At 36.0% G+C, this 18,717-nt stretch overlaps 3 protein-coding genes across 7 annotated transcripts; 2 read left to right on the top strand and 1 right to left on the bottom strand.

Moving 5' to 3' along the window:
• Window positions 1–768: 768 nt before the first annotated feature.
• On the top strand, window positions 769–5,189 carry BASS2 (Sodium Bile acid symporter family). Of its 2 annotated transcripts, none has more exons than XM_086244281.1 (13): window positions 769–1,144; window positions 1,375–1,483; window positions 1,856–1,967; window positions 2,117–2,158; window positions 2,242–2,355; window positions 2,445–2,507; window positions 2,839–2,966; window positions 3,265–3,346; window positions 3,871–3,922; window positions 4,055–4,152; window positions 4,308–4,466; window positions 4,551–4,640; window positions 4,753–5,189. In XM_086244281.1, the coding sequence occupies exons 1-13, from the start codon at window positions 1,036–1,038 to the stop codon at window positions 4,828–4,830; spliced, it is 1,236 nt and encodes a 411-aa protein (XP_086100407.1). In that variant the 5' UTR covers window positions 769–1,035; the 3' UTR covers window positions 4,831–5,189. The 2 variants fall into 2 exon arrangements, with proteins under 2 accessions (XP_086100407.1, XP_086100406.1); XM_086244280.1 differs by having other exon boundaries at window positions 770–1,144; window positions 1,835–1,967.
• Window positions 5,190–7,163: 1,974 nt separating this feature from the next.
• LOC147285530 (transcriptional corepressor LEUNIG-like) lies at window positions 7,164–15,240 on the top strand. Of its 4 annotated transcripts, none has more exons than XM_086243543.1 (18): window positions 7,164–7,383; window positions 8,352–8,449; window positions 8,582–8,691; window positions 8,891–9,193; window positions 9,278–9,369; window positions 9,484–9,571; window positions 9,665–9,731; window positions 10,052–10,101; window positions 10,708–11,001; window positions 11,142–11,306; window positions 11,681–11,923; window positions 12,517–12,634; window positions 12,774–12,883; window positions 13,063–13,212; window positions 13,940–14,095; window positions 14,203–14,319; window positions 14,505–14,711; window positions 14,843–15,240. In XM_086243543.1, the coding sequence occupies exons 1-18, from the start codon at window positions 7,352–7,354 to the stop codon at window positions 14,984–14,986; spliced, it is 2,544 nt and encodes an 847-aa protein (XP_086099669.1). In that variant the 5' UTR covers window positions 7,164–7,351; the 3' UTR covers window positions 14,987–15,240. The 4 variants fall into 4 exon arrangements, with proteins under 4 accessions (XP_086099669.1, XP_086099668.1, XP_086099667.1 ...); XM_086243542.1 differs by having other exon boundaries at window positions 11,133–11,306; XM_086243541.1 differs by having other exon boundaries at window positions 11,127–11,306.
• A 228-nt stretch (window positions 15,241–15,468) lies between these two features.
• GA3OX3 (gibberellin 3-oxidase 3) lies at window positions 15,469–18,011 on the bottom strand. Its single transcript, XM_086245803.1, has 2 exons — window positions 17,551–18,011; window positions 15,469–16,075 (listed from the first exon to the last, which is right to left on the bottom strand). The coding sequence occupies exons 1-2, from the start codon at window positions 18,009–18,011 to the stop codon at window positions 15,469–15,471; spliced, it is 1,068 nt and encodes a 355-aa protein (XP_086101929.1).
• Window positions 18,012–18,717: the final 706 nt, after the last annotated feature.

Below are 18,717 nucleotides of genomic sequence, written 5' to 3'. Positions count from 1 at the left end.
TATATGTCGTTTTGGATGGTAGGAGAAGAAAAACGAGTAGTGTACAAGAGAATTGTCTCTATAAGAAAAAATTATTAGGTGTATTCGATGCACCGTTATATGATATAACTAATTCAACGTATAAAGGTATTCAACTCATATTATGACGGCGTTGGATTGGTTATACGACGTAACGGGGTATCGGTTACACAGAATAATTTATTCTATAAGAGATTCACAGATATGGGTTACTCTGAAATGTCAGAGGCCCAGTCACTAGAAGATCTTTGGTGGATTACCAAAAGGCCCACTTACCTGTTTGGATCATTAGTGAAAAATTGAGCAAGTTTTGGATTGGGTCTTAACTTTACTATGTCCCAAGTTCCCAACTCCCAAGGATAGATGATTGGTCGCTCTAGGCCCACTTTGCAATTTGCAAGACCTATTTTATTTTATTTTTTTATGACTCAGTATTTTTGTAATGAATTTCAGTCACTGTTTTATGTTTTGGAAAAAAACAATACAATTATAAGTGTATTTCAATTAATTATTTTTTTATTTTATTAGTAAATTGAATTCCCTTTGTAAAAAGCCATAAAGCTGTTGATAAGTGTTTTTCGTTTTTTTTTTATTCAAAGAAAAGACACTGAAAGACGAAGTCATTTTCTGTTAGACAGTTACACAGTTACACACTTCCACACCTGATAAGTTGTGCCGCTGTGCCGCTGTGCCGCTTGTGAAAGCTTAGGCTCAAAGTCTGCATAAACGATAAAAGTAAACCATAAATTTTCGACTTAAAATCACAAAATCAGCAACAGGCCTATCAAGTTTTGATTGTGAAAAGGATTTGGATGAGGCATAAATATGTGTGGTTCATTGTTTTCCACGACTGCCAACAACACAAACCCAAGCCTCGCATTTCGGAGACAAGCTCCATGTGGAAAACCCCCTCACTGAACACACCAGAAACCCCATGACCGCCCTTTGAAGTTTTAAATTCAAACCATTTTCTCCTTTGATTCCCTCCTTTTGATTCAACCGCATAGTTCAAGTCAAATGTCGTCCATGTCTAGTTTTGCTCTCAAAGACTTCAAGTTGAATTCATGTAACGCTTTCTATCGGCCAAGCTCTTCTTTATCTCCAAGGAGGCTTCAGACCCATCTGGGTATGTTTGATTCATGATTGTTTTCAGTGTTTTTGCTTTGTGGGTACTGGGTAGTGTTTCTTGTGCTTTTTGGCAATTGGGTTCAGCTTTTTGCTGTTTTTTAGTAAAATTTGGTGCTTTGGGACTTCATGTTTACTCATTTCAGTGTTCCCATTTTGTGGGGATTGTGACATTTGTTTCTTTTTCTCTGTTTCAAGCATGCCTTTTTTCTAAAATTGATTGTTTTTTAGAGCAAAGAGGTGAACTTTCTTTGCCTGAGAATGGAAGAAATTGTGCAATCAGAAGCAAGCCATGGAGTCCGATCGTTGCTGCCCCTTCTTCAATAATTCAAACTTCAAGGTGTTTTCCCCCCTCCAAACAACGTGGTTTCGCTTTTACTTTTCTTCTAACTATGGTTGAGATTTGGGATTTTGGTCCCAGATTAATATGTTTAGTTTCACTTTCTTATCAGTATAGGTAGTTAAATCCAAAATCAATTACATATAGTTACACTTCACTCTTTCCACCCCCTTTTCTTAGCATTAACCACTAGTGCTTCTAAACTTGTGTCCTCATTTAAGCCAATTATTCATAGAGATGGTTGCCCTTTTCATGCATTTTTAGGATTTCTATATTTAATGAGATAATTTGTAGTTCACTTCCTGGTTAATGAACACCCAATTCTACTTTCTTTATGCATATAATGATCAGCTTGTTGACTGCTATATGTAGGAACTCCCAAGTTTTGTGCAAGTCTGCAACTAATGTATCTGGAGATCTTCCCAGTGGGATGAGCCAGTACGAGAGAATAATTGAAACTTTGACAACTCTATTTCCTTTGTGGGTAGGTATTACATTTCTTTAATAAAATGTATAATAACTGTTGTCAAGTTTTTCATCTTCAGTTCTCCTTAATGGTTTATTTCTGTGTTTATTTTAAACAAAGCTTTCTCAAGGGACACTTGCAAATTTTAAATCTACTTCCATGGACAGGTCATATTGGGCACCATTATTGGGATCTACAAGCCAGCTGCTGTAATATCTCTTTCTCTGTCTGCTACTTGGATGTATGGCATATCAACTAGTATATAACTAGCTTAATGTTGAGGTTTCTACAGGTAACCTGGTTGCAGACGGACCTTTTCACGGTTGGCCTTGGTTTCCTCATGCTTTCTATGGGATTGACATTGACCTTTGAGGATTTTAGACGATGTTTGCGTAATCCTTGGACTGTAAGTAACATCCACTCTATTTTGAGTCATTGGACGTTGACAAAAACAGAGTTATCCATTTTTAAATGGTTATTAAATTTTGGTTGCAGGTGGGTGTAGGATTTCTTGCTCAATACTTAATCAAACCCATACTAGGCTTTGTCATTGCCCTGGTATTTCTTCATCAAAATTTTATTGGCTGTTGTGTTACTCTTGAAATGTATTATTTTCTTATGAGAGTTTTCCCTTTATAATATTTATGATAGCAAGGTTTTAGAAACAGCATGTTTTGCTATTATATATAAATATTTTTTCAATTCAGACTTCAGCACAAAAGCTCATGAAAGGGCAGGGATAGTGGATAAATTTTTAGGACTTCCAAATGGCTTTTAATATGAACGTCTTTTGGATTGTATAATGATGAACACAACCTGTTAGTGTTTGGTATTCAATAGTCACTTTGAGTAAACTTATATATTTAAAAATTTTCTCTCTGATTTTCAGTCTCTAAAGCTTTCTGCACCTATTGCCACTGGTCTTATTTTGGTCTCGTGCTGTCCTGGAGGTCAGGCATCAAATGTTGCAACTTATATATCTAAAGGGAATGTAGCACTTTCTGTTCTCATGACAACGTAAGTTACATTTTTTTTTTTAATGTAAAGTTAAGGATTTCTTTCCCAAATGTATGCCATTTTTAAAATGCAAACCACTATTAATGTCAGAACAATAGTTTAAGACTTAATTTACTTAATCACACCTTGAGCACTGTTGCTTGAAACAACAATTCCAATTTAAATTACATTATATTTAGGGGTGGTATTTATTTTTACTGGAGTATATAATAGTCAAACAAAAATTAACAGTCTTTACTATAAGTCTATATCTGAATGTCACATATTCAGGCAATGATTTTTTGTGGACTTTCTGTAGGTGTTCAACTATAGGAGCTATTATTATGACACCTCTTCTTACCAAGCTTCTTGCTGGCCAGCTTGTTCCAGTTGATGCTGCAGTAAGTTTAAACACGATTGACAATTCCCTTGATAAGTAATGCATGAACCTCTGTTGTGCAAAACTTATAATCAACCAATGTCCTTGATAAGTAGTGCAGCTGGCCAGAGATACCAGTACTTGTATTGTATCTACCATGTGATTTCCAATTCCAAGTTTCTAACAACAAATGTTCATTGTATTTGATTATGCACATCTTATTTCTTACCCATTTTATGGGATTCATATTCTCCATGATGATGGAGTTGCAGCATGATAAAGCATGGAAAACAGTGTTCAAATAAATAATAAGTAAATGATATACTGCGTTCACAATCATCCCAGATTAATTTGAGAAATATTACAGGTAAAACTCAAAAAAAGATATAAAAACTGTCTATTTCCAGCTTCTCTTTATTACTTTACTGTGGGATTTAAGATTATCTCCGCACTGTATATACAAAGGTATTGACTTTGATATCTTGTATTTACTATTAACCACTTATGATAGTGACATTCCCCCCCCCCCCCCACCCATCTTTGCAGGGCCTTGCAATCAGCACTTTCCAGGTTGTGTTAGTGCCAACGATTATTGGAGGTAACTAAAAGGTGTCATGATTATGATCAGAATTTGAAAATGAACTACTACAAATCATAGTTTATTTCCAAGGTTAATGCATCTGGGCATACATGATTGAATCAAAACTCTATTACCTGCTTTATGTGACAGTACTGGCAAATGAGTTCTTCCCCAAGTTCACTTCAAAAATAATATCAGTGACGCCTTTAATTGGAGTAATTCTCACCACTCTACTCTGTGCAAGCCCTGTAAGTACACAAAATATTTGTTGAAATGACTATTTTTTTTTTTGGGCCTGGTTGAAATGACTATTTCACATTGATAGCTTTTGTGTTCCACTACAGTACATTAATAGAAGTTACATTGCATGTAATGAAGTAACTTAATTTTTATAATTTGTAAGATTGGGCAAGTCGCCGATGTCTTGAAATCACAAGGAGCACAACTGATACTACCGGTCGCCGCTCTACATGCTGCTGCATTTGCTATTGGATATTGGATTTCAAGATTATCATTTGGTGAATCCACTTCTCGTACCATATCCATAGAGTGTGGGATGCAGGTAAACATCTTCTCTGTTACTACAACTCTAGGCTCTAACTTCTTGTCTTGGTAATCATATGAACTTTTTGTATTGTATTTGCAGAGCTCAGCCCTTGGATTTTTACTTGCTCAAAAGCATTTTACAAACCCCCTTGTTGCTGTCCCTTCTGCTGTTAGTGTTGTTTGCATGGCGGTATGACTCACTTAAAATCTCTTTTTTTCTTGGCTATCCATGAGTTAATTTACATGGGAGTTCTTCCAAGTACAATCTAATTTACTGTGGTAACTAACTGTTCCCCTAACAGCTTGGTGGGAGTGCTCTGGCTGTGTTTTGGAGGAACAGGCCAATTCCTGTTGATGACAAGGATGATTTCAAGGAATGAAAAAGTCTTGGCCTCCTTTTTCCTGGGTACCCTTTCTGTTCTCTAATAATTGGTGGTTGGAGGTGGTTAACCTTCTTCTTTTTTGTTATGGGGACATGGGAGTAAAGCATTTTGTGCTTCTATCCTACACCCTACACTGAGTGTTATGCCAAAAATTTTGTAGTATGTTTTTTGGCAAGGTATGGTTGCTGTGTATTTCTTAGTTTCTTTACACTAAATCATATGATAGAATCGCCTTGACTTCAAAATGAACAAATAAAGGTCATGATATAATATACAGAAGGGATTGTGTGGATTAAAAAAGAGGAGAGAAAAAGCTTGGAATTTTCCTCACCCACCTGTCTTTGACTTTCTTTTAAGTTTTAACTCTTTGCAGCAAGCTGCAAAGCCTGTGTTCAAAGTACAGGCTACTGCCAGTCTGCCACTAAAAGCAATCTTTCTTCTTCCTTTTTTTTTTTTTTTTTTTTTTTTTCTGGATAAGCCAAATATTTTATAATTCATTTTAAAAAATGTGTGATGTGAGTCATGTGACATTGTTTGCGAATTACTATTCAATGAAAAATCAAACAAGAAAATTCATGCTCCAATTATAGAATAATCTTTTCCTCTCAACAATTCTCCTTTATCCGAATAAAAAAAATGATGTGCTACATTACAAATTGACGAAAGACCCTTATCAAACAAAAGATTGACAAAAACCGATGGAATATGCTTGGAGTTTTTGGACCATCAACTATCATGGAGGACCAAAAAAAAGGGTCATTTATTTATATCAAATTACAAAATTTCCTCAAATTCAAAGAGACAGAGAATACTCTCAATAGAATTTTGGAACAACAATCAATGATCATTTAATCTTCTGAATTTTCAGTTTTTCCTTTATGAGAAAAAGTCTACAAGTCATTTTTATACGGCTGTAGAAGAGAGATCACATGAGTCTTCCATATTAAACATGATTTTTTGTATTCTTTAAATTGACTTTTAGATTAATTAATTAGTACATGAACCCTTTTTTTTTTGGTCAAATAATACATGAACCCTACATAAATAATACTTTCAAGTTTCAACACAATAATTTATGAACTCCAAATAATTTATTAATGCAAATAAAATATGTTTATAAATGAAATGATTATGAACAAATGGGTTTTGATTTTTTTTGTATTTGGACAAATTCTACAGCCATTTTAATTGAACTATCTAACAACTACAAATGGTTAGTATGAAAAAAAACTACTCTATTATTATTATCTTTTCTATTATAAAGTCAGAATAAATGTTTGGTGTTAGGCTTCACCAACAATAGAATTGCCTAAATTACCTTTCATTTTTTTTTTTTTGGCCAAGACCTAAATTACCTTTCATTAAACAAACAGTCTCATAAAAAAAAACCTAATAAATGAGGGTATAGTTGTAAAATACAACCATTAAAATAAACTGTAAAAAAAAAAAACAGCCCACTATCTTAAAATATAGAGATAGTTGTAAAAAGTTATAAAACTGAGAACAAAATAAAATAAAAAAACACAGTAAAAATGCCAATTGACACGTGCTCCCCACGTACCATGAGGCTAGTTATTATAAAGTCAGAAGATAACTTTGGTATTACATGCTTCACCAAAATATAGATTACCAAATATACCCTTTATTACACAAAACAGTTACTTAAAAATAATTAATAAATGAATATAATTGTAAAATAAACATTAAAACAAACTTAAAAATTTTAAAAAATATACCCCATCATCTTAAAATGTGGAGAACTGGGAAGCAATAAAATTATGATGACTCAATGTGCAGTAAAAAAGCCAATTGACACGCCCACATAGAATGCGTACTAAAATATTAAGTGTTAAACAAATCTTTACTATTATAAAACAAGAAAAATGGTTTGATACTTTGATGTTACAGGCTTCAGTGCTTCACAAAAGAATGAAATTGTCCAATATACTCTTTATTCAACAAAACAGTCACATAAAAATAACTTAGTAAATAAGATTATAATTGTAAAATACAATTATTAAAATAAAATTTAAAAAATAGAAAAAAACACCCCATCATCTTAAAACGTGAAAAAAAATTGTAAAAAGTTATAAACCATTGGAAATAAAATAAATAAAAATGTCAATCGACACTCACGTGATGTGTGCCAAGGGGCTAGTTTTAGTAACTTGAAAAGAAAAATCTCATCTGACCTAAAAAAGAAAAAATAAAAATCTTACAAAAGAAAATATGATTAAAAAAAAGAAAAAAGACGGAACACGCTAGAAATATAGGAAATGCTATTTAAATAGTGAGGAGGTTGCTTTTCTTGCAAGGAATATTGAGGAAGTTGCCGTCGTCACTCTTCAATTTCAAAATAGAGCGAAAGAGAATATAAAAAATACTTTTTTTGGCTTCCGAAGAGCAATAGACAGGGCTCTGACCGCTTTCAACGCAATTTCTCCCACATTTTACTTCATTATCTGCTAAGTGTCGTCGGTTTCGGATTATACTTACTGTTAAGAATTTCACCATCATCATGTCTCAGACCAATTGGGAAGCTGATAAAATGTTAGTATCACCTAACTAAATCTTTTTTTTTTCTTACTATGGAAGTCTTTTGGAGTTTGGGGGTTTCTGGCTGAGGTTCGGTTCTAGGGTTCTTTTTTCGGTGTTAATTTTTGGTGGGTACTGTTGTTTTCCTAATTTTTCGAATGGGTATTTCATGGTTTTCCCTTTTTTCACATTTGAGTTTTACTTTTTGCATTATTAATTAATCATTCCTTCTTTTTTGTGATTAAGTATTTCATATGTTTGTGTAAAATTTATGTTTTTGGGGATTTGGTGGTCTCTAGGGTTTTTATTTTATGACCTTATATTCTAATGGGTACTTAGGTTCTTACCTGTTTTTGTAAGGTTATGCCGAGATATCTTCTGTGTTTGTATTTTCTTCATCTTTCATATTTGATATTATGGTGCTTCTTGTTGTTGTTGTTGTTGTTGTTATTGATAATGGCTGTACTAGGTTTTCCTTCTTTTTTTCATTTTTGTTTTTGTGGTTTATTTGTTGGATTGAGGGTTGGGATGGGGTGCTCTTTGTTTTGGTGACTCTTTGTATTTGGGGCTGTCTCATATTTTTCCGTCATGCTTCAGAAAAACAGGAAAAAAGGAAAGAAGATTAACTTTTGCAGTCTTGTGGAGAATTTTCCTCAACTAGCAAGACTAACTCTTAGTTAAATGGAGCTCCTTGTTTTATTCTCCCAAGATTTTGATGAAATTTTGAAAATAGAGCATCATGTCTGGTGATGCTGAGGATTTTCTGAAAAGAACTTAAATTTTTGAATCCCATGTTTCGTATGGTAATAAAAAATTAAAATTTAATTTGTATTTCTTTGATTCATTTACTTGGCATTGGATTGGTGGGGGCCAGCATCATGGCAGATATTGTATTTTTGCATTTTGGACCTTCTGCCACTTCTCATTTTCAGCAGATTCTTAAACGTAACTTGTGGAAATTTTATATCTTATTTGGATCACAGGTTGGATGTGTATATATATGATTACCTTATGAAGAGAAAATTACATGCTTCTGCAAAGGCATTTCAAGCTGAAGGAAAGGTTTCCACAGATCCTGTAGGTGAGAATGTACTTAAATATCCTAAAGAATAGAGATTCAGTGCATTTTGTGAGTTTTCTGTTCTTCTTAATTGCTGAATTGATTTTCTTTTTATTGTTTTCCTCTTTTTCTTTGTTTGTATTTTTACTCCAGCTATTGATGCACCTGGTGGCTTTCTTTTCGAATGGTGGTCTGTCTTTTGGGACATATTTATCGCTAGGACAAATGAGAAACACTCAGAACCAGCTGCATCTTACATTGAGGTGTGTTTTTAGGTTTTTAAATTTCACACATATCTCCTCTGGGGTAACTTTCTTGAAGGAATGTAAAGATTGAATCTTCTACAATTGAGAGGGTGAAAATTTGACTTCATTACATGGCTCCAACGTCTTTGTTGCATTTAGATGGCATTGTTGGACTTTTCTATCTCAAGTCTTTTCACTGTTTGTGTGGATGTGTTAGACTCAATTGATCAAGGCTAGGGAGCTGCAGCAACAGAAGCCTCAGCAGCATCAGCATCAGCAAATGCAAATGCAACAGCTTCAAAGGCATGCTCAGCAGCAGCAGCAGCAGCAGCAACAACAGCAACAACAGCAGCAGCAGCAGCGACGAGATGGGACCCAGCTTCTTAATGGCACTGCCAATGGGCTTGCTGGCAATGACTCTCAGAACCCTGCAACTGCAAATGCCATGGCAACAAAAATGTATGAGGATAGATTAAAGCTTCCAATACAGAGGGATGCTTTCGATGATGCAGCTATGAAGGTAATAAGTTTTGCCGTAGATTCAAAGAGACTTTCTTTTCATCTTACTTTCCTTTCATCTAGTTACAATACATACACCATGCAGCAAAGGTTAGGCAACAATATGAGCCAGCTTCTGGATTCAAATCATGCCTCATTGTTTAAAGCAGCCACAGCAGGTGGTGGCCAGCCTCCTGGGTATTTCTCTTCAAGATTCCCTATTCATAATGACTCAGTTTTATGGTGTGTAACATATGCTCTTTGCATGCAATTGATGTTAAATATGAAAGTGGTTGAACTCCTTTTATACAGGCAAATGCTGCATGGTACACCTGGAGGCATGTATGGGAATCTTCAACAAGCTCACAATCAAAGTCAGCAACTTCCGGGATCAACACAGGTAATTATCATCATTCATAAGTTCTGCCTCTTCATCTGGTATCCTTACACTTCAATTTCTCTTATTTTGGGTATGTCTTGTATGATGAAACAGGGCATAAAGAGTGAGATGCTGAGCCCCAGAGCTGCTGGTCCAGAAGGATCATTGATTGGTGCTCATGGTATTGATTGATATTGTTTCCTCTCCTAGGAATTTCTGTTTTGGATTGGGATATGAATTTGAACAGATATATATATATATATATATATTTATAGGAAACAAGAAACTTGTATTAATGAGACAACAACTTTAGAAGTCTTTGAATTTATTTTATGCACTATTTATTTTGTGTGAATCACATAACTTTCTTATAATTCTATGATTTAGTGGGGGGTTTGTTCTGTGATATGTAATCTATTATCAAATTTGTTTTTTATTTTTTTTGTATGATTTTGAGATTTGTATTCTAGGCTTTACCAATTTTTCATATGTTCATTTTAGGATCAAATCAAGGCAGTAACAATTTGACTCTGAAAGGATGGCCTTTAACGGTAGGACTCAATACCCAGTCTTGATAATATTTTTGCATCCACCCTCCATTACATATGTTAATGATACAATTAATATTTCTTTTCTTGGATGGAAGATGTTTCTCTCTCTCTCTCTCTCTCTCTCTCTCTCTCTCTCTCTCTCTCTCTCTCTCTCTCTCTCTCTCTCTCCCTCTCTCTCTCTCTCTCATTTGTGCCTGGTTCTGTGCTATGCAAAGCTATTATGACCTATTTGGGTAGTCTCCCATTTGTGCCTGGTTCCATGCTGTGCAAAGCTATTATGACCTTTTTGGGTAGTCTGGTTGCATATTAATGTCTCCTTATTGTTAAGAGGAAAACTGAAATAACTTTCTGGTAAATATTTCACCTTAACTGTTGACGATAATATCTCAAATTGGGAACTGCTGAATTTCGTCTTAGGAAGTGTGCTAAGCAATATTTGCTGTCACATTTCATTTACATGACTCATAAGAAGGGTTAACCTTTTACCCCTACGAAATGATGAGCATTGTTTACTACTCTGCCTTTCTGCCAAAGATGGAACTGGTTTGTTTGCATATGCATTTGTGAGCTTACATTTCTTTTCTGGAAACATTTCACCTTCTTTAGGGACTGGATCGGCTTCGACCTGGAATTCTTCAGCACCAAAATTCTTTGATGCCCTCCCCTCAGCCCCATCAACTCCAGCTCAAGCAGCAACTTATACTTCCGGGACAACAAAATGTAGCTTCCCCATCTGCTAATGACTTGGAAAATAGAAGGCTGAGAATGATTCACAACAATCGGAATATGGGTCTTGGGAAGGATGGTCAGTTAAATTCTATTGATGTACCTAATGTTGGATCACCGGTGCAAGTTGGTGGCCCGGTATTACCTCGTGCTGATGCGGATATGCTTATGAAGGTATCATTTCTTCTGCATCTGGATTTGAATAAAAAAATAACTCATTATTTTAACTATAATCATTAGACCTTGTGAATTTTAAGTTCCCCAGACATATTTGCTTATATCATTAGCCAACTTATCAGTTACAGTATCAGCAGATGAAAAACAACAATCACCAGCAGCAACACAACTCACAGCATCCGCTATCAAGTCAACACTCTCAGAGTTCAAACCAACACCTCCAGCAGCAAGAAAAAATAATTGGTGCCGGCGGCATCATGGCAGATGGTAGCATGTCCAACACCTTTCAAGGCAATGATCAGGTTTGCTACTACTGGCTATGAGATTCATATATTCGCTAAACATCCTTTTAATTATTTTTTTATATCTTCATTCTTTTTTTCAACTTGATATTTGGAGCAAAATGTTCTGCAAATATATCCATTTCCTGTGGATTTTGTAATTGCTAAGCTACCGATACCTGACATGGGTTATTTACTCAACTATCTGATATTTCCTCTCTTGCACGCTTTACGTATTCATGCTATATAACTTGTATTATAATATTAAAATTTGAATTTCATCATATTGCCAGAGACAATTATTTTTCATTCTGAATTTTCACTGTGAACTTTCAGTGTTGAAAATTGATATATCCAGGATGATTTTCTCATTTAGTTTTCCTTGTTTGTTTAAGTCTTCAAAGAATCAAATTGGGCGAAAGAGAAAGAAACCAGCGTCATCTTCAGGTCCTGCCAATAGTTCAGGGACTGCTAATACCACAGGACCATCCCCCAGTTCACCTTCAACACCTTCTACTCACACACCAGGAGATGCAATGTCTATGCCAACTTTGCCCCATAATGGTGGTTCCTCTAAGTCTCTACTTATGCTTGGCTCTGATGGTTTGGGCTCACATACATCAGCACCAAATAAATTGGTTAGAAACTTATCATTGTTTTGTCTTAACTAGAATTAATTGCATTTGGGGTTACCATCTGTAACCTTTTACTTCCTTAAATGAGTATCAACTTGATCTAAATCATCTGATCATCCTAATATTTCTCCCTGTTTGTTGCTTTAGTGGGTCCAATTGCTTTTCTTTCTGATTTTTAACCCATAAAGAGTGCAATATCCTAGAAAGAAGAGAATAGAGGGGTTTTCCTCCTCAAGGTGTTAGAAAGTTGAAAGTTGAAATGTGTCCTTATTTTCTTACTGTCTCTGCTCCATTTAGTAGCAATTATTGGTAAGGACTACAGTGTGTCTGAGTCGCTGAGGTATTCACTAATGTGCTTAATACATTGGATCCAGAAATGTTAACCACATTTCCACTTTTCTCCCTGTTGGTAGATCGTGAGTTTGAATCGTCCAAGTCTTTTGCAGCAGGTATAAGCATAACATGCTTTTAGAGGCTTGCCTTATATGTGATATTACAGTTAATGTACCTTTTGTGAGGAATTAAAGACTGTTTACTTGTGAAGAATTGTTCCTAGCATTTCATTTGGCAGTCAGTAACGAGGCTATATATTGCAGACTGACATGGACCGTTTTGTGGATGATGGATCTTTAGAGGATAATGTTGAGTCGTTCTTATCACATGATGATGTTGACCCTAGAGATAGAGTTGCTCGGTGTGCGGATGTCAGCAAAGGTAGGATGAATGCTGACTTTTAATCTTTTATATTGGTCTGACACTGATATCCTTTGTTAATTGTCACAAGGTGTATGTTTTGGTTTATATAATTCTAGAAATATAACAGAAGGCCTTAACCTTTTCTTCATGAAATTAGGCTTTAACTTTACTGAAGTCCAGCTTATTCCTGCAAGTACAAGTAAAGTTGAATGTTGTCACTTCTCATCAGATGGAAAGTCACTTGCCACAGGTGGGCATGACCGAAAGGTGAGCACTAGGACCCTAGGTAGATTGAAATTTGTATACAAATATTATCAATTTTTTTTTTCTAAGAAAGAAAAAAGGCTGCAAATATGAATGGTAGAAGTTTTGATACTGTTTCAATTAATTTTATGGTTTCTAGAAACAAAGATTAGTCATGTTTGCTTGATGCTTTTATGGCGCAGGCTGTATTGTGGTGCACAGAATCCTTCACCGTAAAGTCTACGCTTGAAGAGCATTCTCAATGGATAACTGATGTTCGTTTTAGTCCTAGCATGTCAAGGCTTGCTACATCTTCTGCTGACAGAACTGTCAGGGTTTGGGATGCTGATAATGTTAGTCAATATGTTCTTTTCTTTTTCATGGTCAATGCACTATTGTTTTTTCAAGATCATATTTGTATCAACTTGTCAGGGGATTGACCTTTGACTGCCCTACTCAATTCCTAGGTTCATGCCATGTAGTGAATGCTATCATGTATGCTTGTGTGTCTAAATTTAAAACAACATAACAAGAAGTATTTCTTCGTTGTGGTCATTGCTGATCAATGTCAATATGGAAGCAGTGATATTTTTTATAATATGGCAAACCTGGTAAATGGCCTGATGTTCCATGCTATTGATGTTAGGCTTATTTACATATTTACCCCCTAAAACTATAATTTCATCTCACTTTACCCCCTTAAAGTTGATTGTCTCAATTTACCCCCTATAAGTTTCTCTCGTGTCTCACATAACCCGAAACCGTCAAGTCCGTCAATTTACCCCCTGCCATGTAGACGCCATGTCAACAATTCAAACAGTGGATGGACTTAACGGTTTTGGGTTATGTGAGACATAAAGGAAACTTACAGGGGGTAAACTGGGACAATAAACTTTAAGGGGGTGAAGTGAGACGAAACTATAGTTTCAAGGGGTAATTGTGCTAATAAGCCTTGATGTTATTTTGGGTGTGACCTGTGATGGTTTGAATGTTTTCCAGTTCAATGCATTACTACTGATTAATTACTGAACTTTCCTTTCTTATGTGATCTATGTAATGAATACATAAAATGTTGTGCAGCCTGGCTTTTCACTTCGTACTTTTACGGGACATTCTACAACTGTTATGTCACTGGATTTTCACCCTAGTCAAGAAGACCTTCTCTGCTCTTGTGATAACAATAGTGAGATAAGATATTGGAGTATCAAGAATGGTAGTTGTGCTGGAGTTTTCAAGGTATAAAAACATGGTATTTATTCTCTGCACTATATAGAATAACAGAATTATGTTTCTCAGTTTAGCCATCCTTCGGGATTTAATAATATTCCCCCTATTTTTGTCAGGGTGGTGCAACTCATATGAGGTTTCAACCTCGTCATGGAAGGAATCTTGCAGCTGCAGCAGATAATTTTGTATCCATACTTGACGTAGAGACCCAAGTTTGCAGGCTTAAATTACAGGTTTGTTGTGAACCATCCATTACAGTTTATTATGTTTGGTATTAATTTTCAGTCATTGGGAATGGACAGTAGTTCTGGTATCCACGTTCTGGCTTGAATAGTGTTTATACCAGATAGATGCAATTTTTACATGTTTGTTTTCAAGAAATTGATGTGAAAAAGTCATAACTGCTCTATCATTGTAGGGTCATAAAAACCTTGTCCATTCTGTGTGCTGGGATCCTTCAGGTGAGTATCTAGCATCTGTGAGTGATGACTTGGTTAGAGTGTGGACGGTTGGCTCCAGTTGCAAAGGGGAATTCGTTCATGAGTTGAGCTGTTCTGGCAACAAATTTAATACATGCGTTTTCCATCCGACTTATCCTTCACTTTTGATCATCGGCTGTTATGAGGCAAGTCATAACTGCTCTACATTTCTTTTGCAATTTCGTTTAAAAAAGTATAATAGATGTGAACTTACTATGTGATGACTTGCTCTTATTTAATGAGGTTTTGTTTTTTATGTGAAATTGAGGGAATTCAGACTTTGGAGCTTTGGAACATGACCGAGAACAAGACAATGACTCTACGTGCGCATGACAACCTTGTATCTTCTTTGGCGGTATCAAGTGCTAACGGTTTGATAGCTTCAGCTAGCCATGACAAGTGTGTCAAGCTCTGGAAGTAGCATAGTTTCATCTTGAAAATGGTTTATCTTCTACATCACAAATATCCAGAAAGAGTTAGAAATAGATGCTTTTGGTAGTTGTTTATATTAGTCACTGAATGGTACAGAACATGGGTTTTAGATCTTAACCCAGTCCTAGTTATAACTTGTAACTCAAGGTAAAGGAGAAATGGGAGAGTTTTCTTGCACCAAAGCTAACTGTGATGTAAGAACAAACTCGATCAATATAATTGCTTTTGAACTTACCAAGGCTTATAATGTGAATGATCTTTTTGTTAGACGAAACCTCAAGGCTCAAGCAGTGTGATGTTCAATTATTTACTACTTACCCTTGGAAATCAAAAGTAATGAGTTATGATAGCAAAGATAGCCAGAGTTCTGAGTTATGAACTTATGATACCCGGTTAGCCCTTCCATATTTACATGGACAATTGGACAGAGGAAAATGAACTGAAACTTGTATAGTTGTAGTCGTTGATATATCAGTTATGGGCAGCAAGAAGTAGAGGGTGTAGGTCGTTCTTGATTAATCCAAGAGCCTTGTTGAAATGCGTTGCCTTGGCATCAAGGTATTCCTTCCAAGTTACCGGACGATAGAGAGGAGGATGATCACAGTCAATCAACTTCATCAACGGCGAAACCTTCACGTCCCGTGGTGGGCCGTAGAAGTATGCGATCGAGATGCGATGGTGTATCTTGTTGACAACCGCACGATGCAATGCACTCTTAAACTGTCCGTTGGATAGTATGTGCATCAGATCCCCAACATTGACTATAAGTGCACCGGTGGTGGGGTGCACCGGCACCCACCAAATCCCATCCACAAGGACTTGCAAGCCGCTTGTACTGCTTTGGTTGAGCAAAGTGAGCAATGAGGAGTCTGTGTGAGGAGCTAAGCCCATGGCCTGGCTTGGGTCTGGACAGACCGGGTACGAGTTCAATTGAAGCAAGGCCTGCGGATATCTGCATCTGTTTTTGGGCTCGGCCCATTTAAGATCTTCATAGTTTAAGCCCAATGATCCAAGCATCAGCCCTATCATTCTCGCAGATAGTCCCTTCATCTCCTTTTGGTACTCTTCCATTATATTGCTGCATGAATAGCCCACCATCTTAGACCTAGACTGAAAATCCACACAGACATACTTGGAATAACACAAATATGCGAGTAATGGGCCTAAGTTTACACATGCATTAACTAGTACAACTGCATTATTAATTTAAGCTTTTAGATATGTATGTCTTAGAGAGGTGCACTATGTCCTGATATGAACCAAGGGATCGGTGAAACTAATGGAATTGAAACATCCATGGCTGTAGCTGTATAACTAATTTTGGGAAACAGACAATTTAACAATTCCATGCCCGTAGGCTATATCCACCAAGTTAATCATATCAAGCATTAGTTTGGCGGCTGCATAAGAATTTAAGGATTGAGTTCCATGGAAATCAATCGTGCATAGTAAATGTCAAAAGTTCTAGTATCCTAGTGTTGCATGCGGTTAACTTTGTATATATTAGAAATCATACGTTATATTTTTCTTCCTAGAACATAGATATACCATTAGATTCATAATTTGAATGATTGATTATGTGAAAATTTTGGTTCCAATATAAAGTTTAAATTGACTGTCTAACAACATAGTAAATCGACATAGAAAAAGCTTTTAAAATTGGGAATTTGGGACCATTCTAATCATGGGCGGAACTACATCCAAGGCTACCATGGTTTATAGCCCCGGTAGCTTTTGTGTAAAAATACCAATATTATGTATGTTTTAGACAAAGTTTATATATAGTCCACCCAATTAAGAGTTATTTAGTCTAATTTATTGAGTTTTAGCCCAATTTTTTTTGTCCTTAACTCAAAAGTTAGCCCAAAAATTTATATCACTTATCCAATTTTTTGTTCTTGTGTTATTGTATGTTTTGATTAATAAATATTTATTTATGTTAAATTTTGTTAAAAATTTGGTTTGATTATAAAATTTTATTCAGATGATTAATTAGACCTTACTTTTAGGAAGATTCTAGTATAATTGTACCCAGAAATTTAAAAAAAAAATTAGTCATTAAACCTTCCGCATTGATTCTAATCAAATATATGAAGAAATCTATAAATTTATGTAAGGATTTTGGAGTTTAAAATCTTTAGATAGATCATCCCATGGGTTTTCGATTATCAGCATGCATGTACTAATCCACGTGTATGCTTAAGCTAAGTTCTAGACCACTGACGCCCGCCACATTTCATTCCCATCGATCATAACGTATTTTAATTACCAATTTAGCCTCAGTAGTTTCCCAAAAACCCACTGCTTTCCTATATCTTATAACGAGACATTATCTCATGGTTTAATCAATTTATTTATTATAATATAAGTAAATATTATTAATATTTTGCCTTATAAATATAAAAATGAGTACATATTTTTAATATTTTACTTTACAAATATAAAAATATCGTTATTTATTATATCTACTAATTGTTCCTGACAGTCAAGTCAATCAAGAATCGCTAACCTGACACGCAGGTCATGCATTATATATGTATTCACTGCACGTACCAGAAGTGGGCGTGGTGATGTGGCCAAAGTTGGCGAGCGTGCTCCAGCGGAGACCCCATGATCGAGAAACCCTCCGACCACATCAGCTTCGGGAAGTTGTTCGAAATGCGGGCCTGCCCGTACCCGGTGAAGCCCTCCGGTGCCCGGAGGGCTAGGAGTTTTCGGTCTCTGGGGAGCGAGAAGAGCCGGCGGGTTTGGAGCTCCGCTTCTTTGATTAGGTCCGCGGGAATACCGTGGTTGGTGACTTGGAAGACGCCCCATTTCTCACAGGCGCGTCGGATTAGAGAAACTGCATTCGGGTCGAGTAGGTCGATGATGGGTACGGACTCGGTGAATGGGTGGGTCGGGGAGGGGGACCAGGTGTGGGAGTCGGGTAATGTGAGGACGGAGTTGAAGTCTAGTGGGATGATGTGGGAGAGGTTGATGGGGTTGGTTTTGAAGGATTCTGAGATTGAATTCATGATTTTTGGGCAAATGGGCATTTAGAGCATTAGTAGTAGTACACTAGTACTACTAATTCTGGTAATACATATATTGTTGCTGAAAATGAAATATTAAGTTGCTTGTGGGTTGATATAGGGGAGAGTGAGAGAGAGGGATGGCTTTTTGTCTTTTGTCTGTTTGTGAGCTAGGAGAGAGAGCTCCTGACCCTTGTCTTTTTTGTATGCAGAAATATATATACTAAATTCTGGGGGTGAGAACCTTTCAGAGTTTCAGGGCACTTGGTGTCTAAATAGAGTGACTGGCTTCAGACACTTTGTATAGGGTGGCAATGTGGCATAGCATCCACATGTAGGACAATTAATGTTACAAGTAGCTTTTCTTTTTTCTAACAGGGGGTGGGGCAATTAAATTTGGGGAATTGGATATAATGTATATATGGGTAGATTCTCGCATGTTATAAGTGGTTTTTTTATCAGGGAGAGGGAGAGTCGAATTTGGAATATCTTCTAACATTGAGAAAAGAAACACCACTAAATTAAATAGTTTGTTGGTATTACAAAGTGGTTAAAGAGTGCAACAATGAGAAACACACACTTATACAGTTATACTATACCCATGTGCAATTTTTTGTTCATTAGTTAAGATATTTGGTTGAGAATAAGCTAAGCAAGATTATATATCACCAGAGAGAAAAAGCCAATTAATAATGTGGATTAAGCTAAT

The sequence above is a fragment of the Dryas octopetala genome, chromosome 5, assembly GCF_963921425.1.
Source record: "Dryas octopetala chromosome 5, drDryOcto1.1, whole genome shotgun sequence".
NCBI lineage: Eukaryota > Viridiplantae > Streptophyta > Magnoliopsida > Rosales > Rosaceae > Dryas > Dryas octopetala.
This window is presented reverse-complemented; position numbering and strand designations above follow the sequence as displayed.

Coding starts and splice junctions, on each gene's coding strand:
- BASS2 (XM_086244280.1), top strand. CDS start 1,036: ATGTCGTCCATGTCTAGTTTTGCTCTCAAAGACTTCAAGTTGAATTCA. Junction 1,145..1,374: donor GAGGCTTCAGACCCATCTGG/GTATGTTTGATT, acceptor ATTGTTTTTTAG/AGCAAAGAGGTGAACTTTCT. Junction 2,356..2,444: donor GTTTGCGTAATCCTTGGACT/GTAAGTAACATC, acceptor TTTTGGTTGCAG/GTGGGTGTAGGATTTCTTGC.
- LOC147285530 (XM_086243541.1), top strand. CDS start 7,352: ATGTCTCAGACCAATTGGGAAGCTGATAAAAT. Junction 8,692..8,890: donor CAGCTGCATCTTACATTGAG/GTGTGTTTTTAG, acceptor TGGATGTGTTAG/ACTCAATTGATCAAGGCTAG. Junction 14,096..14,202: donor GTTGTGCTGGAGTTTTCAAG/GTATAAAAACAT, acceptor TATTTTTGTCAG/GGTGGTGCAACTCATATGAG.
- GA3OX3 (XM_086245803.1), bottom strand. CDS start 18,011: ATGAATTCAATCTCAGAATCCTTCAAAACCAACCCCATCAACCTCTCC. Junction 16,076..17,550: donor CATCACCACGCCCACTTCTG/GTACGTGCAGTG, acceptor CTATTCATGCAG/CAATATAATGGAAGAGTACC.